Source organism: Ophidiomyces ophidiicola, assembly GCF_022830035.1.
Source record: "Ophidiomyces ophidiicola strain CBS 122913 chromosome Unknown scaffold_11, whole genome shotgun sequence".
Classification (NCBI taxonomy): Eukaryota; Fungi; Ascomycota; class Eurotiomycetes; order Onygenales; family Onygenaceae; genus Ophidiomyces; species Ophidiomyces ophidiicola.
The window spans coordinates 73218-94514 of NW_026054651.1; the positions used below are offsets into that span (position 1 = coordinate 73218).

At 49.1% G+C, this 21297-nt stretch overlaps 7 protein-coding genes across 7 annotated transcripts; 3 read left to right on the plus strand and 4 right to left on the minus strand.

Moving 5' to 3' along the window:
- Window positions 1–201: 201 nt before the first annotated feature.
- Window positions 202–3991, minus strand: LOZ57_003316 (uncharacterized protein; the record flags this gene model as incomplete). The annotated part of the gene is made up of 2 exons (XM_049252365.1): window positions 202–3399; window positions 3461–3991. 2 exons carry the CDS (start codon window positions 3989–3991, stop codon window positions 202–204), a joined length of 3729 nt encoding a protein of 1242 aa, XP_049108539.1.
- A 1350-nt stretch (window positions 3992–5341) lies between these two features.
- Window positions 5342–7799, plus strand: BRF1 (transcription factor TFIIIB subunit brf1; the record flags this gene model as incomplete). Its single annotated transcript, XM_049252366.1, has 2 exons — window positions 5342–5726; window positions 5782–7799. The coding sequence occupies 2 exons, from the start codon at window positions 5342–5344 to the stop codon at window positions 7797–7799; spliced, it is 2403 nt and encodes an 800-aa protein (XP_049108540.1).
- Window positions 7800–8510: 711 nt separating this feature from the next.
- On the minus strand, window positions 8511–9653 carry LOZ57_003318 (uncharacterized protein; the record flags this gene model as incomplete). The annotated part of the gene is made up of 1 exon (XM_049252367.1): window positions 8511–9653. One exon carries the CDS (start codon window positions 9651–9653, stop codon window positions 8511–8513), a length of 1143 nt encoding a protein of 380 aa, XP_049108541.1.
- Window positions 9654–10790: 1137 nt separating this feature from the next.
- On the minus strand, window positions 10791–12322 carry LOZ57_003319 (uncharacterized protein; the record flags this gene model as incomplete). The annotated part of the gene is made up of 5 exons (XM_049252368.1): window positions 10791–11138; window positions 11198–11605; window positions 11656–11953; window positions 12017–12100; window positions 12168–12322. 5 exons carry the CDS (start codon window positions 12320–12322, stop codon window positions 10791–10793), a joined length of 1293 nt encoding a protein of 430 aa, XP_049108542.1.
- Window positions 12323–13553: 1231 nt separating this feature from the next.
- LOZ57_003320 (uncharacterized protein) lies at window positions 13554–15175 on the plus strand (the record flags this gene model as incomplete). Its single annotated transcript, XM_049252369.1, has 4 exons — window positions 13554–13619; window positions 13682–14032; window positions 14091–14516; window positions 14576–15175. The coding sequence occupies 4 exons, from the start codon at window positions 13554–13556 to the stop codon at window positions 15173–15175; spliced, it is 1443 nt and encodes a 480-aa protein (XP_049108543.1).
- Window positions 15176–16006: 831 nt separating this feature from the next.
- LOZ57_003321 (uncharacterized protein) lies at window positions 16007–16426 on the minus strand (the record flags this gene model as incomplete). The annotated part of the gene is made up of 1 exon (XM_049252370.1): window positions 16007–16426. The coding sequence occupies one exon, from the start codon at window positions 16424–16426 to the stop codon at window positions 16007–16009; it is 420 nt and encodes a 139-aa protein (XP_049108544.1).
- A 1764-nt stretch (window positions 16427–18190) lies between these two features.
- Window positions 18191–20722, plus strand: PKH1 (serine/threonine protein kinase; the record flags this gene model as incomplete). The annotated part of the gene is made up of 3 exons (XM_049252371.1): window positions 18191–18332; window positions 18402–20341; window positions 20402–20722. The coding sequence occupies 3 exons, from the start codon at window positions 18191–18193 to the stop codon at window positions 20720–20722; spliced, it is 2403 nt and encodes an 800-aa protein (XP_049108545.1).
- Between the last annotated feature and the right edge of the window lie 575 nt (window positions 20723–21297).

Sequence of the window (21297 nt, forward strand, 5' to 3'; positions counted from 1 at the left end):
TGCCAATCTATACACACTGATATCATAGAATAGAAGTATTTTGCTTATCTGAATATCAGCGACTTAATATCGTGTTTCAAATCACTCATGTAGTACTTGTCATTTATTAATACGTCCACTTTATGTCATAGCCTGAAATGGAAACATTTCAATATAAATAAAAATCAAGAGCCCTAAAAAATTAAAGATGCCACAGTCCATTTAACGTTTCAATCCCATCGTCTTGACAGCCCACTGCCTAAATACCTTCCACTCCAATTTCAGTGCCAGACTGCTCATCACAACGGACAAGCTGCTGAGAGCCATTGCTAGCGCCGCCCACACGGGGTCTAGGCGCCAATGGGTATCCATAATCATTCCATGCGGGCCAGTCGTCTTGCCAGTAACAATGGGATAAAATACGCCTGCAGCAACAGGGATAAGGCAAACGTTATACACAGCAGCCCACATAAAGTTCCATTTTACACGCCTGAAGACTCGTCGACTGAGGGTACAAAGTTCGAGAATAGTTCTCAAGTCAGAGTTCAGCAAGATGAACCCCGCAGAATTGACGGCGACATCTGAACCAGATGCCATAGCGATGCTGACATCTGCGGCGGCGAGAGCAGGAGAGTCGTTTGTGCCATCACCAACAAAGCCCACGATGCTCTTTTGGCCCTTGGGAACAGTATTTGGCTGGTTCAGAAGGGTATTTTGTTTGATTCTGCTGATATATTCTGCCTTTTGAGTAGGTAGGACATTGGACACGACGTGAGTGATGGGGATGCCAAGAGAGGATGCTACAGCGCGGGCTGTGACAGTGTTGTCGCCAGTGCACATGTACACATCTATGTTATTGGCCCTAAGCTGGGAGATAACGTCAATAGCTTCCGCACGAATAGGATCAGCAGTGGCGAATATTATAAGAGGAACAAATTTTTCCATGTCTGAGACTCTTCGGATAGAAAGGATTGCCGTAGAGCGTCCAGCGGATTGGTATTTGGAGAGAATATTATTCAAGTAGTACGGATCGTCATCCGTCATATCGAGTGAGTCCAGAAGCCGTTGATTGCCAATTGCAGCTTCATATTCCGTAAAGACACCCTGGCAGTCCTTTGTAGAGACGCTGAAAATTCCCTTCATGCCTTGGCCACCAATTTCAGTGATAGAAGATGACAGAATAGAAGCTGAAGAACGGTCATTGCAAAAATCAGCTATAGCCCGAGCAATAGGGTGAGTACTGCTCTCCTCCAAGGATTTGGCAACCGCCCAGGCCACCTCTTCCAACTTTTGGCTCTTAACGAGAACTTCATGTTCGGCCACCTTCAGAGTGCCACCTTCTGTCAAAGTGCCAGTTTTGTCAAATACAATCGCATTCAACCGACTTGCCTCTTGAAAGGCCTCCCCGCCACCTCGCACCAAAATGCCACGCTTCGCAGCAAGGCCACCGCCGACAAACAAAGCAGTTGGAGCGGCCAGTGCGAGGCCACACGGACAAGCAACAACAAAGACGGCGATAGCAAACTGCAAGGCCCAAAAGGCCCATCCTCCTTGGTTGGTGTCGAGGTAACTTGGAGGGAGTCTGCCAGACACACCTAGACCAACCCAGGTGACAAAAGTAAGAATGGCGATAAGAGTAATGAGAGGAACGAAATAGCCAGTCATCACATCGGCCACCCTCTCAACAGGTGCTCTTTTAGCTTGACCTTCCCGAACGACTGCCACGATTTGATCTAGCATAGATGTGCTGCCGAGATCTGTTATTCGAATTGACACAGGCTGCCCGACGTTCACAGAGCCAGAGTAGACTTTATCACCCTTGACTTTCTGCACAGGCATGGACTCTCCTGTCAAGGAGCTCTCGTCAAATTTGTATGTCTCTGTACCAATAACTATGCCATCAGCAGGCGGAGAGGCACCATGTGGAACATTAACTGTATCATTGAGCTCAAGGAGGTCAACAGATACACGCTGTACAGTTAATGTAGCATCATGGTCCTCACCAACAGAAGGCGATTCCACCACGAGAAGTGCCTCGGAAGGCCGCAAATTGCCTAGCATAGCAACAGCATCTCCAGTCTTAGCTTTGCTATACCCCTCCAGAACTCTACCCGCCAAGATGAACAAAGTTAAGAAGACTACTGTGTCAAAGTAGGTAGATGTATGGCCAGCCTCGTGCTTCTTATTTTTCGCGTTCATAATCAAGACTGCTAGAGAAGCCATGTACGCCACAGACGTTCCCGCAGAGATCAGCATGTTCATGCTTCCAAACCGGTAGAAGCGCCGAAGGATAGGAACCCGGCTGTTCCTTCTCCATAGGGCCCGTATCTCCTTGAAAGCACGAATATGGAAAACATCTGTGCCGAAAAACATCACAGGGGTAGTTATGATGAGCAAAGCCCACTCTAAACGTGATGCAGAGCCAGACCATGTCGGCTCCTCCAGATACCTTCGAATTGGGTTCGATTTTGGAACAATAGCCATCCAAACAACTCCGATTAAAAAGGTTGGTATTGCAACAAAAAAGGTGAACAAAAGCCGCAGCAATAGGCGGTACTGCTCCTTTCTTTGCATTGCACGAGACCGGTCTTCGATAGAGGGTGGATGATAGATTGTGGCTTTAAAAGTGTTATTGGAGGCTTCAATGGCGGCTATGACGTTGCGAATGGTCATTCTCGGCGAATCCGGAGTGTACTGAATTGTGACAATAGGTCGTTGAATCGTAATCTTATCCTTGATCTGAATATTTCCCTCTACCATTCCTTCTAGAGCATCCAAAACAGTTTGCGGACAGTGATGACAAAACATCCCATCTACCCTAACGCCTAGAGTTCGCGTAGCCGGGCCACTTTCTTCATTGTTGGCGATAGTTAGCGGCTGGCAGTCAATGATGGTGGTAGTATATCCAAGGTCTTTGATGTGGTCGACAATTTGCTGAATATTCAATTTCCCATTGAATTCAATCCTCCCAGCATGACCCAGTAGGTCAACTGTTGCGTCACTTACAAAGGGTAGGGCTTTAAGACCACTTGTGATCGTTCCCACGCAGGAGCCACAAGTCATTCCAGAGATGCTCAAACGTGCCACATAGCGGTCTTGTTGTTGTGGGTTAAGGATCACTTCTTCAACGCTGGCTCCGTACCCAATTTCTTCTATCCGCTCTGCGAGCTTGTCGGCGTTGCTCTGTGACCCGTAGAAAGTCACAGTGGCACTATGGGTGAGGAGGTTGACGGTAACAGATTTGACGAAATCCAACTCTTTCAGCTGTTCCGTTACTGTGTTAACACAAGATGCGCAGCTCATCCCGTTAATGCTAATTTGGGCAGCAAACTCTGGGCAATCGCGCCGAGGGTCTGCAGCGGGCCAGGGCAGAATCTCTTTGGTGGTAGCCGAAAGAGACTCTACAGAAGGTTCGAAAGTCTGGGGGAATCCAGTGAGTTAGCGGCTTGTTGAAAGTGAGAGGGTTTATCAAAATATTTACCTCCTGTTTTTGCTGTTCTAATCCGAGCAACAATGGCTTTTCGGTCGACGAGCTGGGCTTCTCAACCTCTAGCCTGCAAGCCTCACAGTTTGCTATATGCCGCCTTTTTCTATCTCGGGCGCGCGTTTCCATCGTGCTGACTGAAGCCCTGGAAGATGGACGCAACCAGGAGCCTGTATTCCAGGGCGAAATGTCGAGCGCCATATCACCAGTCCTGATACCAGACGCATCCTGAGTAGAGGCATGAAATACTTCGAAAGCGGCGTCTGTTAAGGCGCTCACCAGATCCGATACTGGCAGCTCAGGCGTGTGTGAGACATGAACCTCGTGTTTGAGAATCGAAATATCAATACATATGATATGGGGCAAGTGATATATCACTTCTTTGGCATATGCCACACAGGATGCGCAGTGAATATTGTTCACAAGCAGGATAGTCGTCTGTAATTTGGCCTTACCATTGGTCCCAGAAGGAGGCGCTGTACGCCCAGAAGAGCATGGCCGGGAAGTCGCTGTCGCTTTTTCCGACATGATGGCAGTTAGAATGGAAGCAGCTGCTTGTTTTTCAGCGAGCCGCGGGCCAGGTCGGCAGGTGAAGTATGCTGTGGCACGCTCCGAAGACTCAATAGTTGGATACAGGGCCACAAGAATGCTGAACTGACGTCAAATATAAAGGGGGGGTGCTAATATCAAAAAAGATCTCAGGGCGTCCAGGGGGTACAAGGGCAGTATGGCTAGTTGTAGGATGCAAGCCTGACTCTCGTACAACCACACCGAAACAGCGGGGACTCAGTTCTCGAAATACAGAATGATTGCAGAACACGACGAGATATATAAACCAACATCCATAGCAGTCTATCCCGCAGGACACAGGTGGCGATTTGCGCGACTTGTGCTGCCGCTGCTTAGCATCCGATTGGTGTGTAGTTAACTGACGAAGCACGCACAAAAGCCGCAGGGCTCTCTGGTGGAAACCACCACAGCAAACGAACGCTCAAGAAACTTCGCGAAAGACAGAACGGCAAAGAGAAGAGAGGGTCGATTGGCCTCGTCGCCTCGCTCTTATGCTCCGCTTTGCTGCAAATAGCCAAGCGGGGAGGCGAGAGTCGCCATTTCGAAGCCACACACGACCATCCGGCGGCTACTATGAATCACGGCAGCTGCCGATAGGCCGCCTGAAAGGCTGTCGCTTCTAGCCGCCGGAAGAGCTAGGGTGCATCAAGCATCGCGTCTAGAGCCATGTCTGGCCAGCTGGATGCGAGAGGAGAAATCGAAGACATTGCAAGTGAGCCATGCTCGCCCACCTAACTAGCCAGCATACTGCTCGTGCGTGATAATGGCACAGAACATGGCGGGGACCAACTGCTACCGAAGTGCTGTTTTTGCTATCAATGCTGCGTCGCGTTCGTCGATATCCTGGATGTCGCGGGCGCTGGATTTGTGCAAATCCGGGTTCGCGCGCGATTCGAACTCTCGCGCGCCTTGCCACCGCGCTGCCCAGACAGGACTAGCGCCAGCATCTTTCCGGGCATGCACGTGACCGCACACTGCAAACCGCTGCGCCATCCGACCGTCGAGCCGCCGCCGCCATCGCTGCAGCCCCGCCGCCATCCTCGCGCATTCTCGCTTTTCAATCGATCCCGCTTCGCTTTTTTCGATCACCTCGTCGTCATTTACTTGCTGTATGCATATGCTGTCTATATCGATACCGAACCCGGTAGAGCGATGATACTGGTCCCTTGAAAAAATATTGTCCGTCCTCCCTCTGTGACGCATGGCGCCGTCATTGATCCCTGTGTAACAGTCCCCTCTCGCGACTCCGTACGTAGGCTAATGCATCTCCCGATGGTTGTGCACAGGGTATTCAGATAGCCACTCTTCATGTCGAGTATACGACCTACTCGTCTTCCGCCCCCGTCTAGGGCGGCCCGCCCCGTCGAACGCCTTGCTAGCCTGAAGAATCCATCCCCTTTGCGTCGCCCGCAGGCTAAACCAACCACACACCCGAAGACCAAGACTTGTCCGAACCCCGGGTGCCCGGCGCCCAATATTGTCGAAGATGATGGACAAAGGGTATGCTCTGGCTGTGGTACTGTCATCAGCGAGGCAAATATCGTTTCCGAGATCACTTTCGGAGAGTCTTCCTCGGGCGCTGCAATCGTTCAAGGTACCTATATTGCAGCAGACCAAAGCCACGTTCGGAGCACAGGACCTGGTTTTCAAAGAGGAGGAGGTATAGAAAGTAGAGAAATCACAGAACAAAATGGTATTCCGACCCGTTCCGGATCTCTTTTTGAAGGATTGACTGACCTGAACCTCAGGAAACCGATATATCGCGCAACTATCCCGAGCCCTCCATATTCCCGAAAGTGCGTCCAAAGCCGCAGGGCAAATATTCAAGTTAGCTGTAGGGTTGAATTTCATCCAGGGACGACGGACCAAAACCGTCGCAGCTATTTGCTTATACGTTGCATGCAGAAGACAAGATGGAAATACAGTCATGCTGATAGACTTTGCTGATGTTCTTATGGTATGGCTCATTTTTACTACACAACTGGATTCAGACCTGACTAGTATACAGATCAACGTCTTCAAGCTTGGCCGTACTTACAAAGCTCTCCTGGACGAACTCCGCATTGGGGGGAATATCTTTATCATGAACCCAATAGACCCGGAAAGCTTAATTTACCGATTTGCAAAGCAGCTCGAATTTGGCCCGTCAATGATGCAGGTGGCAAGTGAAGCTGTTCGCATCGTGCAAAGAATGAGCCGTGATTGGATGATTACTGGACGACGCCCAGCTGGGATTTGTGGCGCCGCTCTAATTCTAGCTGCTCGCATGAATAATTTCCGCCGTACCGTTCGAGAAGTGGTTTATGTCGTCAAAGTCACAGAGCTGACGATTAATCAACGATTGAACGAATTTAAAGCGACCGACAGCGGAGACTTAACTGTTGATCAGTTCCGTTCCGTTGATCTCGAGACCTCCCACGATCCCCCTTCGTTCTCTCATTCGAAAGACCCAAAAAGGGCTCGCACCGGGAAAAAGCGCAAGGCCCCGGAGACTGCGGCTGAGATTGAGGATGATGACGAGCCTAGCCAGACACCACCCCCTGAACGACCTCGTCGCGTTGACGCCGATGGATTTGCCATACCCGATATTCCTGTCGATCCTACGATTCTCAGCCCTGAAACTGAGGGTAGCGAGCTATCATCGGATCCCAATACCGTTTCTAGTGATACGGCCAAGGCTGGACGACGTAAAACTAGCAATGCACCTCTACTTCCTGAACCCACAGCTGCTGAACTAGCATCCGAGTCTGCTCTAGAAAGTGAAATGACTGAACTTCTCTCTTCCGGTTCTTCTTTAGTTGCTAGTGCAGAAGTGCCAAAGACAAATGGACGAGTCCCAGAAAATTCCCCGGCCAACTCCCCAACCAAACCTGTTCCAGACACCGAAGAAATTGATCCCATGGAGTTTGACTCTGACCCCGAAGTGCGATACTGTCTCCTTTCTCCTGAGGAAGTAGAAATCAAGGAACGTATTTGGGTCCACGAAAATAAAGATTACCTTCGTGATCAACAAACCAAAGCTCTTAAACGCGCACTCGCAGAAGCAGATCCATCTGCGGCGGGCTCAAGTCATAAACCGAGAAAACGGCGAAAGGGCCGGATGGGAGACGTCACATATTTGTCCGGCGAAGGGCCTGATGGTGAACGAACGTCCTCGCGTGCTTCTACACCTGCAGAAGCCACCCGGCTTATGCTTGAGCGTCGTGGCTTCAGCAAAAAGATCAACTACTCACTTCTTGAAAAACTATACGAAGACGATACCGAGATCAAGCGGAAGGAAAGCGAGAGCGAAAGTGCTCGAAGCCGCAGTCGCACCCGCAGCCGCAGCGTGAGTATTTCCCGGAGTATTCGAAGCTCGAGCGTTATATCGGAACGCGGTTCGGCTTTCCTGGGTGGCTTCAGGCCATCGACGACACGCTCCAGAGCGGTTAAAGCCAGGCAAACATCCTCGCCAGCTGTTGCTGTACCGCCCAGGATGAGCGCTACTCCCGAGCCGGGCAGAGCTCCACTGCCCACACCGCCCTCAACAAAGATTGTACCAGCCGCACCCGAGCCAGAACCGGAGCAACCGACAAACCCTAACGAGGAGATTCTGGGATACCTACCCGAGACAGCGCCCCCCACCCAGCATAAACTGGGTGATGAAGAAGACTATGATGAAGAGGAAGATGACGATGAGGAGGAGGAGGATGATCGTGTTGATGATGCGTTTGCAGGGAATTATTATGACGAGGGGAGTGATGGTGGCTATGGCGATGATTACTAACTATCTCCATGTCTCTCTCCGTTCCTTTTTTATATATTCTGTTTTTCAATAGCGTGACAGAACACTTATTTGCTTTACGGCGTTCTTTTAGCTAGACCCGGTCGGTTGCATTGCAGTGGGATGTGAGCGGTTGTTTTGATGTTATCATCGGTGGACCTGGAGGTGGAACTTACATATTTTAGACAAACATAGAGAAGATCTGACAATGAAAATTTCGCCACGTATAGTATGTACATAAATCTAATCAAATTCACTATTACCATCAGTTTTCTCGAGATTTGACAACGCCATTTTGTGGTGCCGGTTTAGATAACTATCTTTCCTCGCCATCCTTCTCCGGAGCTTATTCACAGCTTCCCCTTGATCAGAGTGAGGAATTGTTGAGACCATACGTTGTACCGGCAACAAATGATAAGTGTAAATCAGAAGCTTGAGTCCTCTGCCCTATGAAATAGAGCTGAACCGGACCTACAAAAAAAAGCTTCACCAATACATTGAGAGAAGTGTTAAAATCCTAATCAAATGGCATTTGTTACTCTGTAGATAGATGACTAAGTATAAGATGATTTGAAAAATAGAAAAACGCAAACCTAAATATATATGTCTAACTGACTGTAGATAGCGGCGCAGATAGAACCAGAAGCGTTTTTTAATGGTGAGTTTCGGGCCTTTCGGCGTATGCGCTAGATTCGTCGTTTTGAGATCTGAAGTTTAGACATCGATGTCCATTCCCATATCCATTCCTGCATTTCCCGCGTGGATTCCGTTTCCGTTCATGGCGATGATTCCGTTCGGTATTCCTTTGTCTTCAAACAACCGTTCTGGAGTGCGTTGCACAGCTTTCATAACTTCGGAGCCCGCTTCGAAGATGATTGGAGAAGATCTCAAATTATTGAGGCAGGCATCCCAGCCCTTACCGACAAGCTGGCCTTCCATAAGATCTTCATTGAAAAGGTAGAAGTAAGGTTGACGAAGGTGACTAGTGAAACCATTCATAGGGGAATTAAAGACTGTGGTCTGATCATTTCCAATAGGATCGGCAGTAACGAGGTACGCATTAAATCCGCGGTGCTTAAGCAGAATATGGGCATTTTCAAGGAAGCATGAAAAATGATTGTTGATGAACTTTTCCCAGCCACGGACAGCAGCTGCAATGTCCTGATCCTCAGAGTTGACTCTCTGCCAGCTAATACCTAGAAGATGAGTTGCGTCGTCGATCAATGGGTTCTGTGGGTTGAAGGAGGAAGAAGTCGAAGTAGACGTGAGGCCGTTAATACCACGGAAGGTGTCGTCATGTGTCGAATTTTGGAGCTTGTGCTGAATAGCGGCAGTAGTAACATCGTCCCATCTGGACGCAGAGGCGTCGAGGCGCTGAGACTTGCGACTGGGAAGATCCGGCTGCGCCGAGCCTGAGGCTATAGCAGGGAGAGAAGCTTGGGAGCCGGCCTTCTCTTCAAGCCAGGTTCCAGTTTGGCTTTCAGCAGAAATAGCTAAGCCAGTCCGCGGGTTCAAGAGCGTCATGCCTTCGCCATATATAGGCGCTTCAAGGATCGGAGCATTTGCCGGTGATGGTTGTTGTACGGTGGTTTTTGAAGAGTCTTCATCCTCGGATGCGTGGAACTCAGCACGAGATCGCTTTCGAGATGGATTCGCGATCAGGGGCGTTGATGATGAGCTCGACAATGAAGGGCCGTAGCGGGTGATTGAAGGCTTGGGCGGTCCCGGGGCGAAACCATTGACAGGAGCGGGAACGGGATCCGGGTTAGGAAATGCAGGATGGCGGGAGGGGAAATCGATGCAGTTGCCATTTAAGATCGAGTCGCGGTTATGGATATATGGAGGAGATAGTACCATCGTGGGGCCGTCGGAGTAGTTGCTGAAGAGCAATCGGCACATGCTGAGCTATAGTACGAAGCGGTATCTGGAAGGTCAAAAGCTTTTTTGAGTATCAGTTAGAAGAGAAGAAGAAAACAACCTAAGTAGAACAAGCAAATATATATAATAGAGGCGACAAGGTGTGGCCTTGATGGACAGGCAGGCGACAGCAGTAGAATTGGGTGCCGACGGTGAGGTCTCGCGGCTGAAAAGTGCCGGTAGATGGAGAAGAACCCGGAATAGACGCCGATTGAAGAAGATATATGCTTTTATAAGGCTGTCGACGGCGTCAGTGGAGAGAAGAGACGCTAGAGGGAGGATAAAATGAGGTGAAGTGAGGCTGGCAGGGAGAGAGAAGAAGAAAGGAAGAGGAGGAAGAGAGGAAGAAGAGCGAGAAAGAAGAGGAGACGATGGGGAAGGCCGGAGCTAGGCCGTATGCGGAACTTGATCTGCAGACTGGGGTACCGCCGAGTACCTGATCGGCCGCAACATCATCCGGCAAAAGAGAGTACCTTCAGGTACCGCAACAGCCCTGTCCAGCCATCTGCGAGTGGGGCTCGGCGAACTTTGCCAGTGGCCAATCAGCGTGCAGTGCCGGCTCGGCCGAACTGGTGCCGGCTGAGCTAAGCGCCAAGTAGCCCAAAACGGCGCTAGGCCCGTTGCGGCGGGTAGAAGGCTGGGCACGGGATCCAATGATGCGGTGATTCCTGAAGGAGCAGGCCGCGCCTGCGGCGAGAGAATAGGACGAGTCGGACCTAGTCTATGGCATTGCGAAGGGTAAACAGCACCAACAGTATTATTAGGCGTACATCATCAAAGAAAGAAGAAGGAAAAAAAACCAAAACCCGAGGCCCCGATGGCGAGACGCTATTTTGAAGAAAAAAAAACACTTCTATAGCTCATAGCATTATTAAAACATAAAGCGGACGTCAACCTTCTCAGGTAGTCACAGCCGGATCAAATGGCGCCACTTGATCGATCGGACAAGGCGATTATTGTGCGAAGCCGGAACGATCCATACAGCGGTAGAAACTAGAATATATCTTAATCTTAGGCCCTTCGGTCGAAGCATTGAGAAAGATAGGAGGCTAGAAAGAAAATGTCCTGACATAGGACTTAGGCGGTGCCGCCAACAACCCCTTTGAGGTTGCTTGGCGTATAAGGTCCTCCAACTTGGACCAAAAAGAAAAGAATGAGAACCGTAGCAGCTCCAAAAACAATAACCCGGCGTTTGATCGGGTTAGTAGCACCGTACTCGGCCCACGATCTGTTGGCCTGGTCGGCATACTCCTTCAACTTATCTGTGCCCAGTTTATAGTAGAGGAGACCGCCAATCGCAATAGTGTATCCGAAGAGCTGTAACGGCGTTACTGGAGTATTCCACCAGAAGGCAGAAATGGTAACCAGGAGAATGTCTTTAAGAACACCACAAAGAGTAAGGACGAGGGAAGACGTTTTTCCGATCTACGAGCGATGGAAGTTAGTATCCTGGGGTAGACAAAATGCAGAGTAAGATGGCATACCAAAAATACAACCGAAACATTCAAGAGGAAAGCCACAATGGCATTGGCAAGAAGGGTAATGTAGCCGGCTTTTTGGAAATGTGCAAGAGTCAAGTCTGGGAATTCCACAAAGATCGCAACGATGAAGTTCATCACAGCGCAGACTGGAGCAAAGTAGTACAGCGAGACCAATGGGTCCATCTTGAATTCGGCAGAGCTCAATAGTCGCTGCACCATGACAAGTCGGGTGGCTTCGAACACGATACCGGCGATTTGGAATAAGAATCCGATGAGAACAAAGTGAATTTCGCCGAAAGATGCGATGATAACGCCGATGACAATGAACGAAACATTGAAAAGAACTTTCAGATTCGGCGGGGCCATTCCAAGAGACCAGGTGCAGAGAAGCACGGCGACAGGGGTAGTGGCCTGGTGGGCGGTCAGCGGAGACAAATAAATAGTTCCTGGGAGAAGCGCACCTTGAGCATCTGGATAAAGGCTACGCTTAAGTAGAGATATGCCTTATTTCCGCCAATCAAGCTCAAACTGAAGAAAAAGCCAATGGGCACAATAGCACGTAGATAGACGCGGCCCGTCATCTTCACTTTCTTCCGGCCATCTAGTAAGGTAGTTGTACGGGCCAGAACTTGGGTCATAAAAGCCGCAAACCCCAGATGCCATGTTGTAAGGGTGATTGCTTTAACGGACGAGTCAGAGTGAAGAACAATGAGTAGGCGAGGGGTGGGATTAAAGCAAAAAGAGCTGACATACGGAATGCTAGGCAATTGAGCCACCGGTTAGTATATTTGTTGTGAGCGGTAGCTTCGAGAGCGGACGGACGATGACTTACGGAATTTGTTCTGTTTCTGGTCCAGGAGGTCTTTGTTGAAGAGAATCACGCTGGAACTAAAGAAAATCCATGCTCTAGAGGGCGAATGAACATATTAGCAGGCATGCCAATTGGTATGGGAAGGGCGGGGAGACCCCATACACGACATAGAAGGCCGGATGGAGCGAAGATTTCGGCGGTTCGGTCTTGGGGGCGGCTGGATTGACGGTTGGGAGTACAGGAGCATCGTCCACAACAGCAGGGGACGACGATCTGCCCTCTCCGGACTTTCTAGATTTCTCCTGCTCAGCGGTCATGGCGATGGTGGTTGAGAAGGCTTGGGCTTGATCAGAAAGAAACCGCTGAAAGTCGAACGGCTGAGATCGAAGCAAGTTGCTCCGTCCAAAAGCGCGGGAAGCCAGGGGGGTGGGAAATGACACGGGTGTCAGAACGAAAAAAAATTAAAAAATAAAAAGTAAAAACCAAAGAACAACAGAGGGAAAGAAGCGAGGGTCGAGAAACGAAGTACGGAGTAGAGAAAGCTAGACACGGGCGAGTCGGGCGGACGATGGCTGGCGAGGGCGAAATAATGTGTTGCTGGGAACGATGGGGAGGGCCTGGCCTGACAGCGTAGCGAAGGCGTGTGTTTCATTGGTGGGATCGACTGTATGCAAACCGCGGGCGGAAGCAGCCGCAATCCTTGAATCTTGCTCCAAGGCGGCCGGGAGAGCCTGTGGCGCTGACGCAACCTGGTCGCAGAGGCCCGCGAGGGATCGATATCGGGCGTGATCCTGATGGCTGCTGGTCTGAGAGCGTGCTGCGTGTCGTCGTGTATCAGACGTCACAGGCTGGGTACTGTAACTATGTTGCGCCGTACGGAGTACGGAGTACTCTGTACAGTGCGTAATAATGACGATACGAAGCTTCCCCAACGTGGGCCCATGGTTGGCGCTGACCGCCCCCACAGACTCGCAGCCGCAGGAGCGCCTTGTACTGTAAAATACGCAAACCTGAGGCTCGAGGGCTGGTTGGCGATTTCGAGGTGCTGACTGGCCGGGGAGCAATAGGGGGCTTGGCCTGACAGTACTGTTACGAGTCCTGGTCTGGGCGTGTTTGCTCTGGCTGCACCCCGCCATGGCTTGATCGGGCGCCCACCACAACTCGCGATCTCACGACAACCGCCCCTTTTTGGCTGCTGGTCCTGCTCACGCTTTTGAAATCGCATTGTCTCTTTGTTCTTCACCTGCCTGCGCTAAATCTATTGTTCTCGCTCCTTGTTTGTGCCTGTTGCTCACCAGAGTCGTTGGAATGGCTGCTCAAGATCTGTATGTTGCCCCAACCCCAGCTTCCCAAATCTAATTGTCCGTCAAGCTGATTTGCGACGCCTGCAGCAATGTCGATGTTCTGGTAATTGGCGCTGGTCCCACTGGCTTGGGAGCGGCAAAGCGATTAAATCAACTCGTGCGTGTTACCTGCGGTGTTGCAACACCTACGCTTCGGTTGGGATGCGAACTGAAAAATGCTACCAATTAGAATGGACCTTCTTGGATGATTGTGGACTGCAACGAGACACCTGGCGGTTTGGCATCCACTGACGTGACCCCAGAAGGATTTGTACGTTTCCCTCGCTACCCTTCGACGTTCGCGGTGCGCCGACTGACTGCATACTCTCCTAGCTATACGATGTTGGCGGTCACGTTATCTTTTCTCACTATAAATATTTCGATGACTGCATTGATGAGGCCCTTCCAAACGACAGCGATTGGTACACTCACCAGCGCATTTCATATGTCCGTTGCAAGGAGCAATGGGTTCCCTACCCGTTCCAAAACAATATTTCCATGCTTCCCAAGGAGGATCAGGTTAGTTGTATTGATGGAATGATCGACGCCGCCTTAGAAGCTAGAGTGGCAAATACGAAACCAAAAGACTTCGACGATTGGATTGTTCGCATGATGGGAACCGGTATCGCGGATCTATTCATGCGTCCTTATAATTTCAAGGTTTGGGCCGTGCCAACCACCAAGGTAGGCTCCCCTGGATAGTGTGTTTATTAGATACACAGAGAACTTACTCACTGTGTAGATGCAATGCGCCTGGCTGGGTGAACGTGTGGCTGCGCCAAATCTCAAGGCCGTCACTACAAATGTCATTCTGCAAAAAACAGCTGGCAATTGGGGCCCAAATGCCACATTTCGCTTCCCTGCACGTGATGGGACTGGTGGCATTTGGATTGCCGTTGCAAAGACCTTGCCAAAGGAGAAAACACGTTTTGGTAAACACGGCGCCGTGACAAAAGTTGATGCCCAGAGCAAGGTTGTCACGTTGGGCGATGGAACTCGCGTGAAGTACCAGCGACTTGTCTCTACCATGGCCGTGGACGCATTGGCTGAAACAATTGGTGATAACGAATTGATCACTCTAAGCAAAGGTCTCTTCTACTCGTCTACCCATGTTATCGGCGTTGGCATCCGTGGCCAGCGTCCTGAGAGAATTGGAGATAAATGTTGGGTATGATCTGCGCTCTGCTAATAGGTCGCGTAACTCTCCAGACTAACCAGCATCTCCAGCTTTATTTTCCTGAAGACAACTGCCCCTTCTACCGTGCTACCATTTTCTCCAACTACTCCCCTTACAATCAGCCTGACGCCTCTGTCACACTACCAACCCAACAACTTGCCGACGGCAGGAAACCTGGTAACACCAACCCTCAGATGGGGCCTTACTGGTCGATCATGCTTGAAGTGTCTGAATCGTCCCTAAAACCAGTTAACCATGATGCCTTGTTAGCCGAATGTATTCAAGGCTTAGTCAACACCTCGATGCTCAAGCCCACGGACGAGATCGTCTCCACATATCATCGCCGCTTTGATCATGGTTATCCCACTCCCACGCTTGAGCGTGAAGGTGTTCTCACAAAACTTCTCCCTCGCCTCCAAGAAATGGGTATCCACTCGCGAGGCCGTTTTGGTAGCTGGCGTTATGAAGTTGGCAACCAAGATCACTCGTTTATGTTGGGTGTCGAAGCTGTGGACAATATTGTCAATGGTGCCACGGAGCTGACCTTGAATTATCCTGATTTTGTTAATGGCAGGGCCAATACTGAGCGTAGACTTGTCGATGGTGCACAGGCGTTTGCAAAGACTAAGACTTTGGAAGTTAGAAACTAGAAAAGGTAACGGCGTCTCGGATATAGAAGTTTGCTGATAACCAGGCTGAGTTTCGGTTTTTATGGAAAAACAAAAGAATCTATTTATGATGACAAGGAAAAGAGGAGTATATTCGGTTCTTCTATTAATGTAACCGCCGATATATAGAACTGATTTAATTAAAATACAGCTACAAGCACCCTGCGGACCTAAAGCCTCACAGGAGCTTAATATTCTTATCGATATGTACGCTTAATGAACAATTCGGTAACTAAACGAGCCGTAAACTAGGCGCGTCCAGCAAATTTTCTTGGAAAGACGGTGCTACAAGACGGCAATGGGCGGCAAATATCCAACGATCATCTTTGTATTCCTTTGCCACTGTCTAGCACTTAGTACTTTCCTGGGCTACGAAGAATAGAGTTTATGAAATAGCCGTTCCAATATGGAGTATAGATTGACAGTTTATTGATATCAAAGATGTGTAGCAACTAGACGTCTATGAGGGCTATAGAAAGACTGCAGGCGTGCTCATCGAAACATTTAATTTCGAGAATAAAAGAGAGCAAGGATAACTAGCCAGTTGCTATTTTCGGCCGGCGTGCAGTAAAAGTCATCATGAATTAGTATTCCATGTTTCGAGAATGTCCAGTATCAATCTCAACTTCTCTGGTGTTTCGACATATTCTATAAGATAATAGCGCCATTAGCTCTTGGGTGGGGTAGCCAACAAGAGAAAACCGTTCGTGGATCTCAAAATATTGCTAACATACCATAAGATGCTCTTCGAAGCTCTTCTGCGATATCAAAAGACAATCAAAATTCGAGGCAGCGTGTTGAAGATGTCAATGTTCAATTTAGAAGCTTCTCGTCTTTTGGCGCTCCAGTACCGGGTGCCATTTCAGAAATATCTTTTTTGATAATATTTCCTTTGACGCTCCCCACGGTCGAAGGGATATCAAGGGAGCCAGGATAGTCACTCTCCTTCGGTACCCTAACAGCATAGGGTGAAACAGACCGGGCCGAAAAAGTGTTGCGATTCTTAGAAGTAATATAATTTGTATTCATAGTTTCATCATCGCCAGAAGTTGCTGAAGAGGCTTTCTCTTTCTGGGTATCCTGATATTGAGTAGTTCCGACAGGTAACCAGAAGGAGAGAGTGCTCGGGGAATCGAGTGGGATCTTTTGCGCCTCAGGATCGTTTCGCAAGGGAGCCCGCTCGTTAGAAACCGGAGGATTGGGAAGGTCGTCTATTTTGATCCAAGAAGCCATTTTCCAGTATAGATAAAATGATAAAAGTTGCAAGAAGAGGTATTTTCTAGAACAGAGGGAGAAAATTCAATCCAAAGTGGTTTGTTTTGTGGGGAAAAAATAACAGGACTGTAAATATCATATGATCATTAGGCTTGCTTATGTCGTTGGAAAGAGCAAACGATCTAAACATTGTTTTGGACAAAGGTGAATTAGCATGGCCGAGACAAGATAGAAGGAAGGTGCCTAAGAAAAGGTATGGGATCTTGTGGTGAAGATGAAACCCCTTTTCAAGCCAGAATTTACACTTATAGAGAAAAATTGTAGCAAGGTTAGGGCCTTATAAATTGGCGGTAAAAGAGGCGTTATGTTTTGACTACCTAGTTCACAGCACATAGGTGGTTCTTCCATACTGAAAAAAAGGACAGGTTCCTGCACTACATTATGCATATCTAGTAGAAATAGAAATGATATTCCATCTTGCGCCTGCTCGCTTGGGGTATCTTTGAGTGGAAGGCCAGCATTCAGCCTAAATGAAAACTGTAGACCAAAGCCTGCAAGTAGCATTCCATCCGCAGTAGGTCAGAATAAATTATCCAGATGCTGAGCATATAATGTTAGTTGGTCATGTAAGAGGCATCTCGTCGTGACCCATATGCCTGGGTATATTTTGCTCCGATATTGATTTTCGTGCGACCACGAACCCATATGGCCTCGAGGGTATTATTAGGTGGAACGAAGCAGTGGCAGTAAGTCTGATAGCGTTTGAATTCAAGCCAGCGTAGTTCTGCCGGCACAATATAATTAATTTTTTTTTCTCAGTCCGTAAAGACGACGGTAAGGGATTATGGACTAGGGTTATCACGAGCTTCCGGCGCGTGTAGAGCAGGTTTTTTCCTGGATTCAGCTGGCCGTATTTATAGCAACACAGGGGCAGTTATCTAAGACAGGCGAGCGATCAGGCCTCCCACTGGCACCCGGGTGATGGCTATGCTAATAGGTGTCGACGTATGGAATCCTGCTGGGCGGTGGGCATGACGTCGGCGTCGTTGCACGGCTGAAGGAGCGTACAGGTACAAGGCGGATTGCTGAGTCAGCCATTTACAATACGATGCAGTACCGCTGCCCTCGGCCCAACGCCGCTGCGGCGGCAGTACAGTACCGTTTGGATACGCCAAACGGCCGGCTTAGCTAAGCAGAAAGGGTACTTCCTGTGCTGGCGATCATGCGAACGGCTTTCGCTTCATTTCATCCATCTTGCTCTCGCCGCCCTGAACGGCAAAGTGGCCATGACCTCGCGCCGATAGGAATGCCCTCTGTGCTGACTCGCTCTGCACTGGAGTGAGTGACTGTACGGCGCCGCTCCCGCCAGGAGTCTCCCCAGCCTGCCACCTGTTTCACGCATAGATTCCCTGCCGCAACTGTCTCGATATTCGCCTTTTCTTCACCTGCCAGCTTGAGTGCTCTTCCAATCAACGACACTGACAGAAACCAGTCTTACTTGTTGTCTCACTGCAGCGTGAATACATTCACCTCCTATGGCCTTTGGCATTGTTGATGGCGTCCTGTGCTCCTACTGACAGTCCTTGCCAAGTGACGCCCGTTGTCTCCTCACCATGCCTACTGAGGCCGTTGGCCAGTGAATCCTATCAAGTTTCTGAATTTGCCAGCTGCCCTGTGGTTACTCGCTCTCTACCTTGCTATCTTCAAATCATTTCAGCTCACCAATTTCACCTCCTTGTTCAGTGCCCCTGAGTGTGCCGAGCATCCCTTCCTTGCACTACCATGGATGGAGATCTAAGCCTTTCACAGTCCTTTGGGGGCCTGCGCATTGCAAATCCTGACAACGTTCCTTCTGGTGGTGGCACAGATGAACAGTCCATTCTTACACCTCCATTAGCCCCAGGGTTCCAGGTACAAAGTGACGGTATGCAGATTTAGTTTGTGAAATGCCTTTTCACTCAAGGAGCTTTCACTAACATTTCACTCTTGATAGTATCCACTCCAAGGGCTATTCCATCCTCACCACCTTTGAATACAGCGCCCATGCTGCTCCCCGAACAATCTCAGCTCCCTACCTCCCAAGTTGAACCCAGTCTCTCGCAACAAGTTGATCATACTCTACCCGTATCGACGCGCCCCCTTTCAAACTACATACCGCCTTCTGCTATTAGTAGTTCTGCAAACCTGATCAGCAGAGCTCCATCCTACCGTATTCGAACAGAGTCTTCGGCATCGTCTGCCTCAGAGTTCCACACCAGAAATGACTCGCGTGGAGGATCGACTGCCTTGCAGGCAGGAGTACCGACTCGGGACAACAACCACACTGACAGGGCATATAAACATTCTCCATTTTATGGAGAGAACGCCGCCTTACCACCCCGACGAAGCTCCAGAGCGGCACACAACAATGCCTACCCTCATCGTTCAAGTTCACAGTACAACTCCGCCCAAGGTCCCGTTCATGGCCCAGGAGACTGGCAGGAGCGTGGATCGGCCGTTGCTGTGCGTCAAGAAATTGACCCAAATGGCAAACCCGTTTCCAAAACTGTTCGAAAAGGCGTCAGAGACTTTCAATTTGGCCGAACACTTGGAGAAGGTTCATATAGCACCGTAGTGGCTGGTACAGATCGTCAGACACTTAAAGAATATGCTATTAAAATTCTTGATAAACGACATATCATCAAGGAAAAGAAGGTTAAATACGTCAACATTGAGAAAGACACCTTAAATCGCCTGACAGAGCACCCCGGCATTGTTCGTTTGTATTACACTTTTCAAGATGAAAACTCTCTTTACTTTGTTCTGGATATAGCTCTTGGCGGTGAGCTTTTAAATTTCCTTAAACGAATTGGAAGCTTTGATGAAGAGTGCACGAGATTTTATGGCGCGGAGATTCTAGATGCAATTGACTACATGCACCGAAGAGGGATTATACACCGTGACCTGAAGCCTGAGAACGTGCTCCTTGATAGCCAAATGCATGTCAAAATAACGGATTTTGGTACTGCAAAGATACTCGACACGACACGGAGACCTGAAGAAGGCTCTAGTGGAATTCTCAGTTCCAATCAAAGTACCCGAGAGAGAGCCAGCTCGTTCGTGGGCACCGCAGAATACGTCAGTCCCGAGCTTCTCACCGAGAAAAATGCCTGCAAAGCAAGTGATTTGTGGGCATTTGGGTGTATCATCTATCAGCTATTGGCTGGCAAACCTCCTTTCAAGGCAGCCAATGAATACCTGACCTTCCAAAAGATTGTTAACCTAGATTATGGATTTCCACAAGGCTTCCCTCCTGTGGCCCGGGACTTGGTAGAGAGACTATTGATTCCTGATCCAACCCGCAGGCTTCCGATAGAGCATATTAAAAACCACGAATTCTTTACTGATATTACCTGGGGCAGGGGCCTTTGGAGACAGAAACCACCTCGTTTGACACCATATATACCACCACCACCCGAACCAATCAAGCTCAATGGAAATGCAAACGACGACAGCTTTCCTCCAAATATTAATGTGAAATCACCTCCTGCGCCTCCCCAAAGTAGTAGTAGGGTGTATCCGCGGATTATTACCGAATTACCCCCTCCTTCTCGACTTGATATTGAATGGTCTCCAGTTTTGACACAGCCCAACGAACGAATTTTAAAAATGGGAAATTTAGTTGTCTCAACGTCATCGATGCCATATCGTTCCCAAGGCAAGAGCGGTAACGGAGAGAATGAAGGCCCAAAAAAGCTTTCGCGGCTCTTCGGCGGCGCCACAACAAAGAAGCGCCAGCGCTTAGTCATTGTCACTACTGCCGGTCGTGTTATTATGGCGCCCGCTGGCGGAGACGAGAAAAAAGCTAAGCTGGAATTATCGTTACTACAACCTGATGTCCAGTATCGCAGTAATGCAGATGCAAAAGGCCATTCGTCTTGGATCGTAGATACAGTACGTTTACTTGCCCTTACATCACTTTTCTGATTACGAGACTTACATTTTATGCTACAGCGAGACAAACATTTCATGTTCGAGGAACCAAAATCATCAGCTTCTGATACCAACGCCTCCGCACTTTCTACAAAGGAGTGGCTTGAGACCATTGAGCGGTCGAAGGAATTAGGCTCTTTGAACCCTACAGGTGATGGGAACTTCAAGGACCTATCTCCGGACATGTCAAGCCATGCCAATACACTCGAACGGTCGGATGAAATTGCGGGGGGAAGATCCACTCTCGTTAAGCATCAAGGACACACGGATTCAGATTCGGTCAAGGCTAAGAAGCGATTCAGTCGTCGCCATTCGAAAAATGGTCTTTCCGCTGTTTTCTAGGCCCCTAACCGTCTATGAAAACGTCATTCTACCTCAGCCTATAAGCCTGCCTTAAACACACCGCCAGGCAGCCACGTATTGTATCATTCGCAGATACCATGTTTGCTTGGGCCTGAGACGAGCAGACATCATCTGCTAAGAGATTTTCTCGATAACGCAACATTGGAGGAAAACGGCTCCCTACATCTGGGTACGAGATCTCGTGCCGGAACCCACCAACATGTGCCACTATAACATCTGAGTAAAGTTGAACTGCTGTTGCTTGGACCTACCCAGTCACTCTCCTCTTGTATACAAGCTTTACGGCCTATTTCCATACACATACTCATGGATGAATCGATGGAATGCCCATCATCTATCAATGGCAAACCAAGAGTCTCACTGCCCTAGCGGCATTATAATATGCTCTTTTGTATCTCTATACTGCGTTCTGTAAACATCAGAAGTCCCCCATTGGTCAGCTCCTTCACGTCCTCCGAATAGTAGAGAAAGACAAAAAGAAATGGAGGGGTTTAGTGACCAAAATCTATAGCGAATAATAGCCCAATGAGTCCTCCTGCCTGATTCATAGTAAT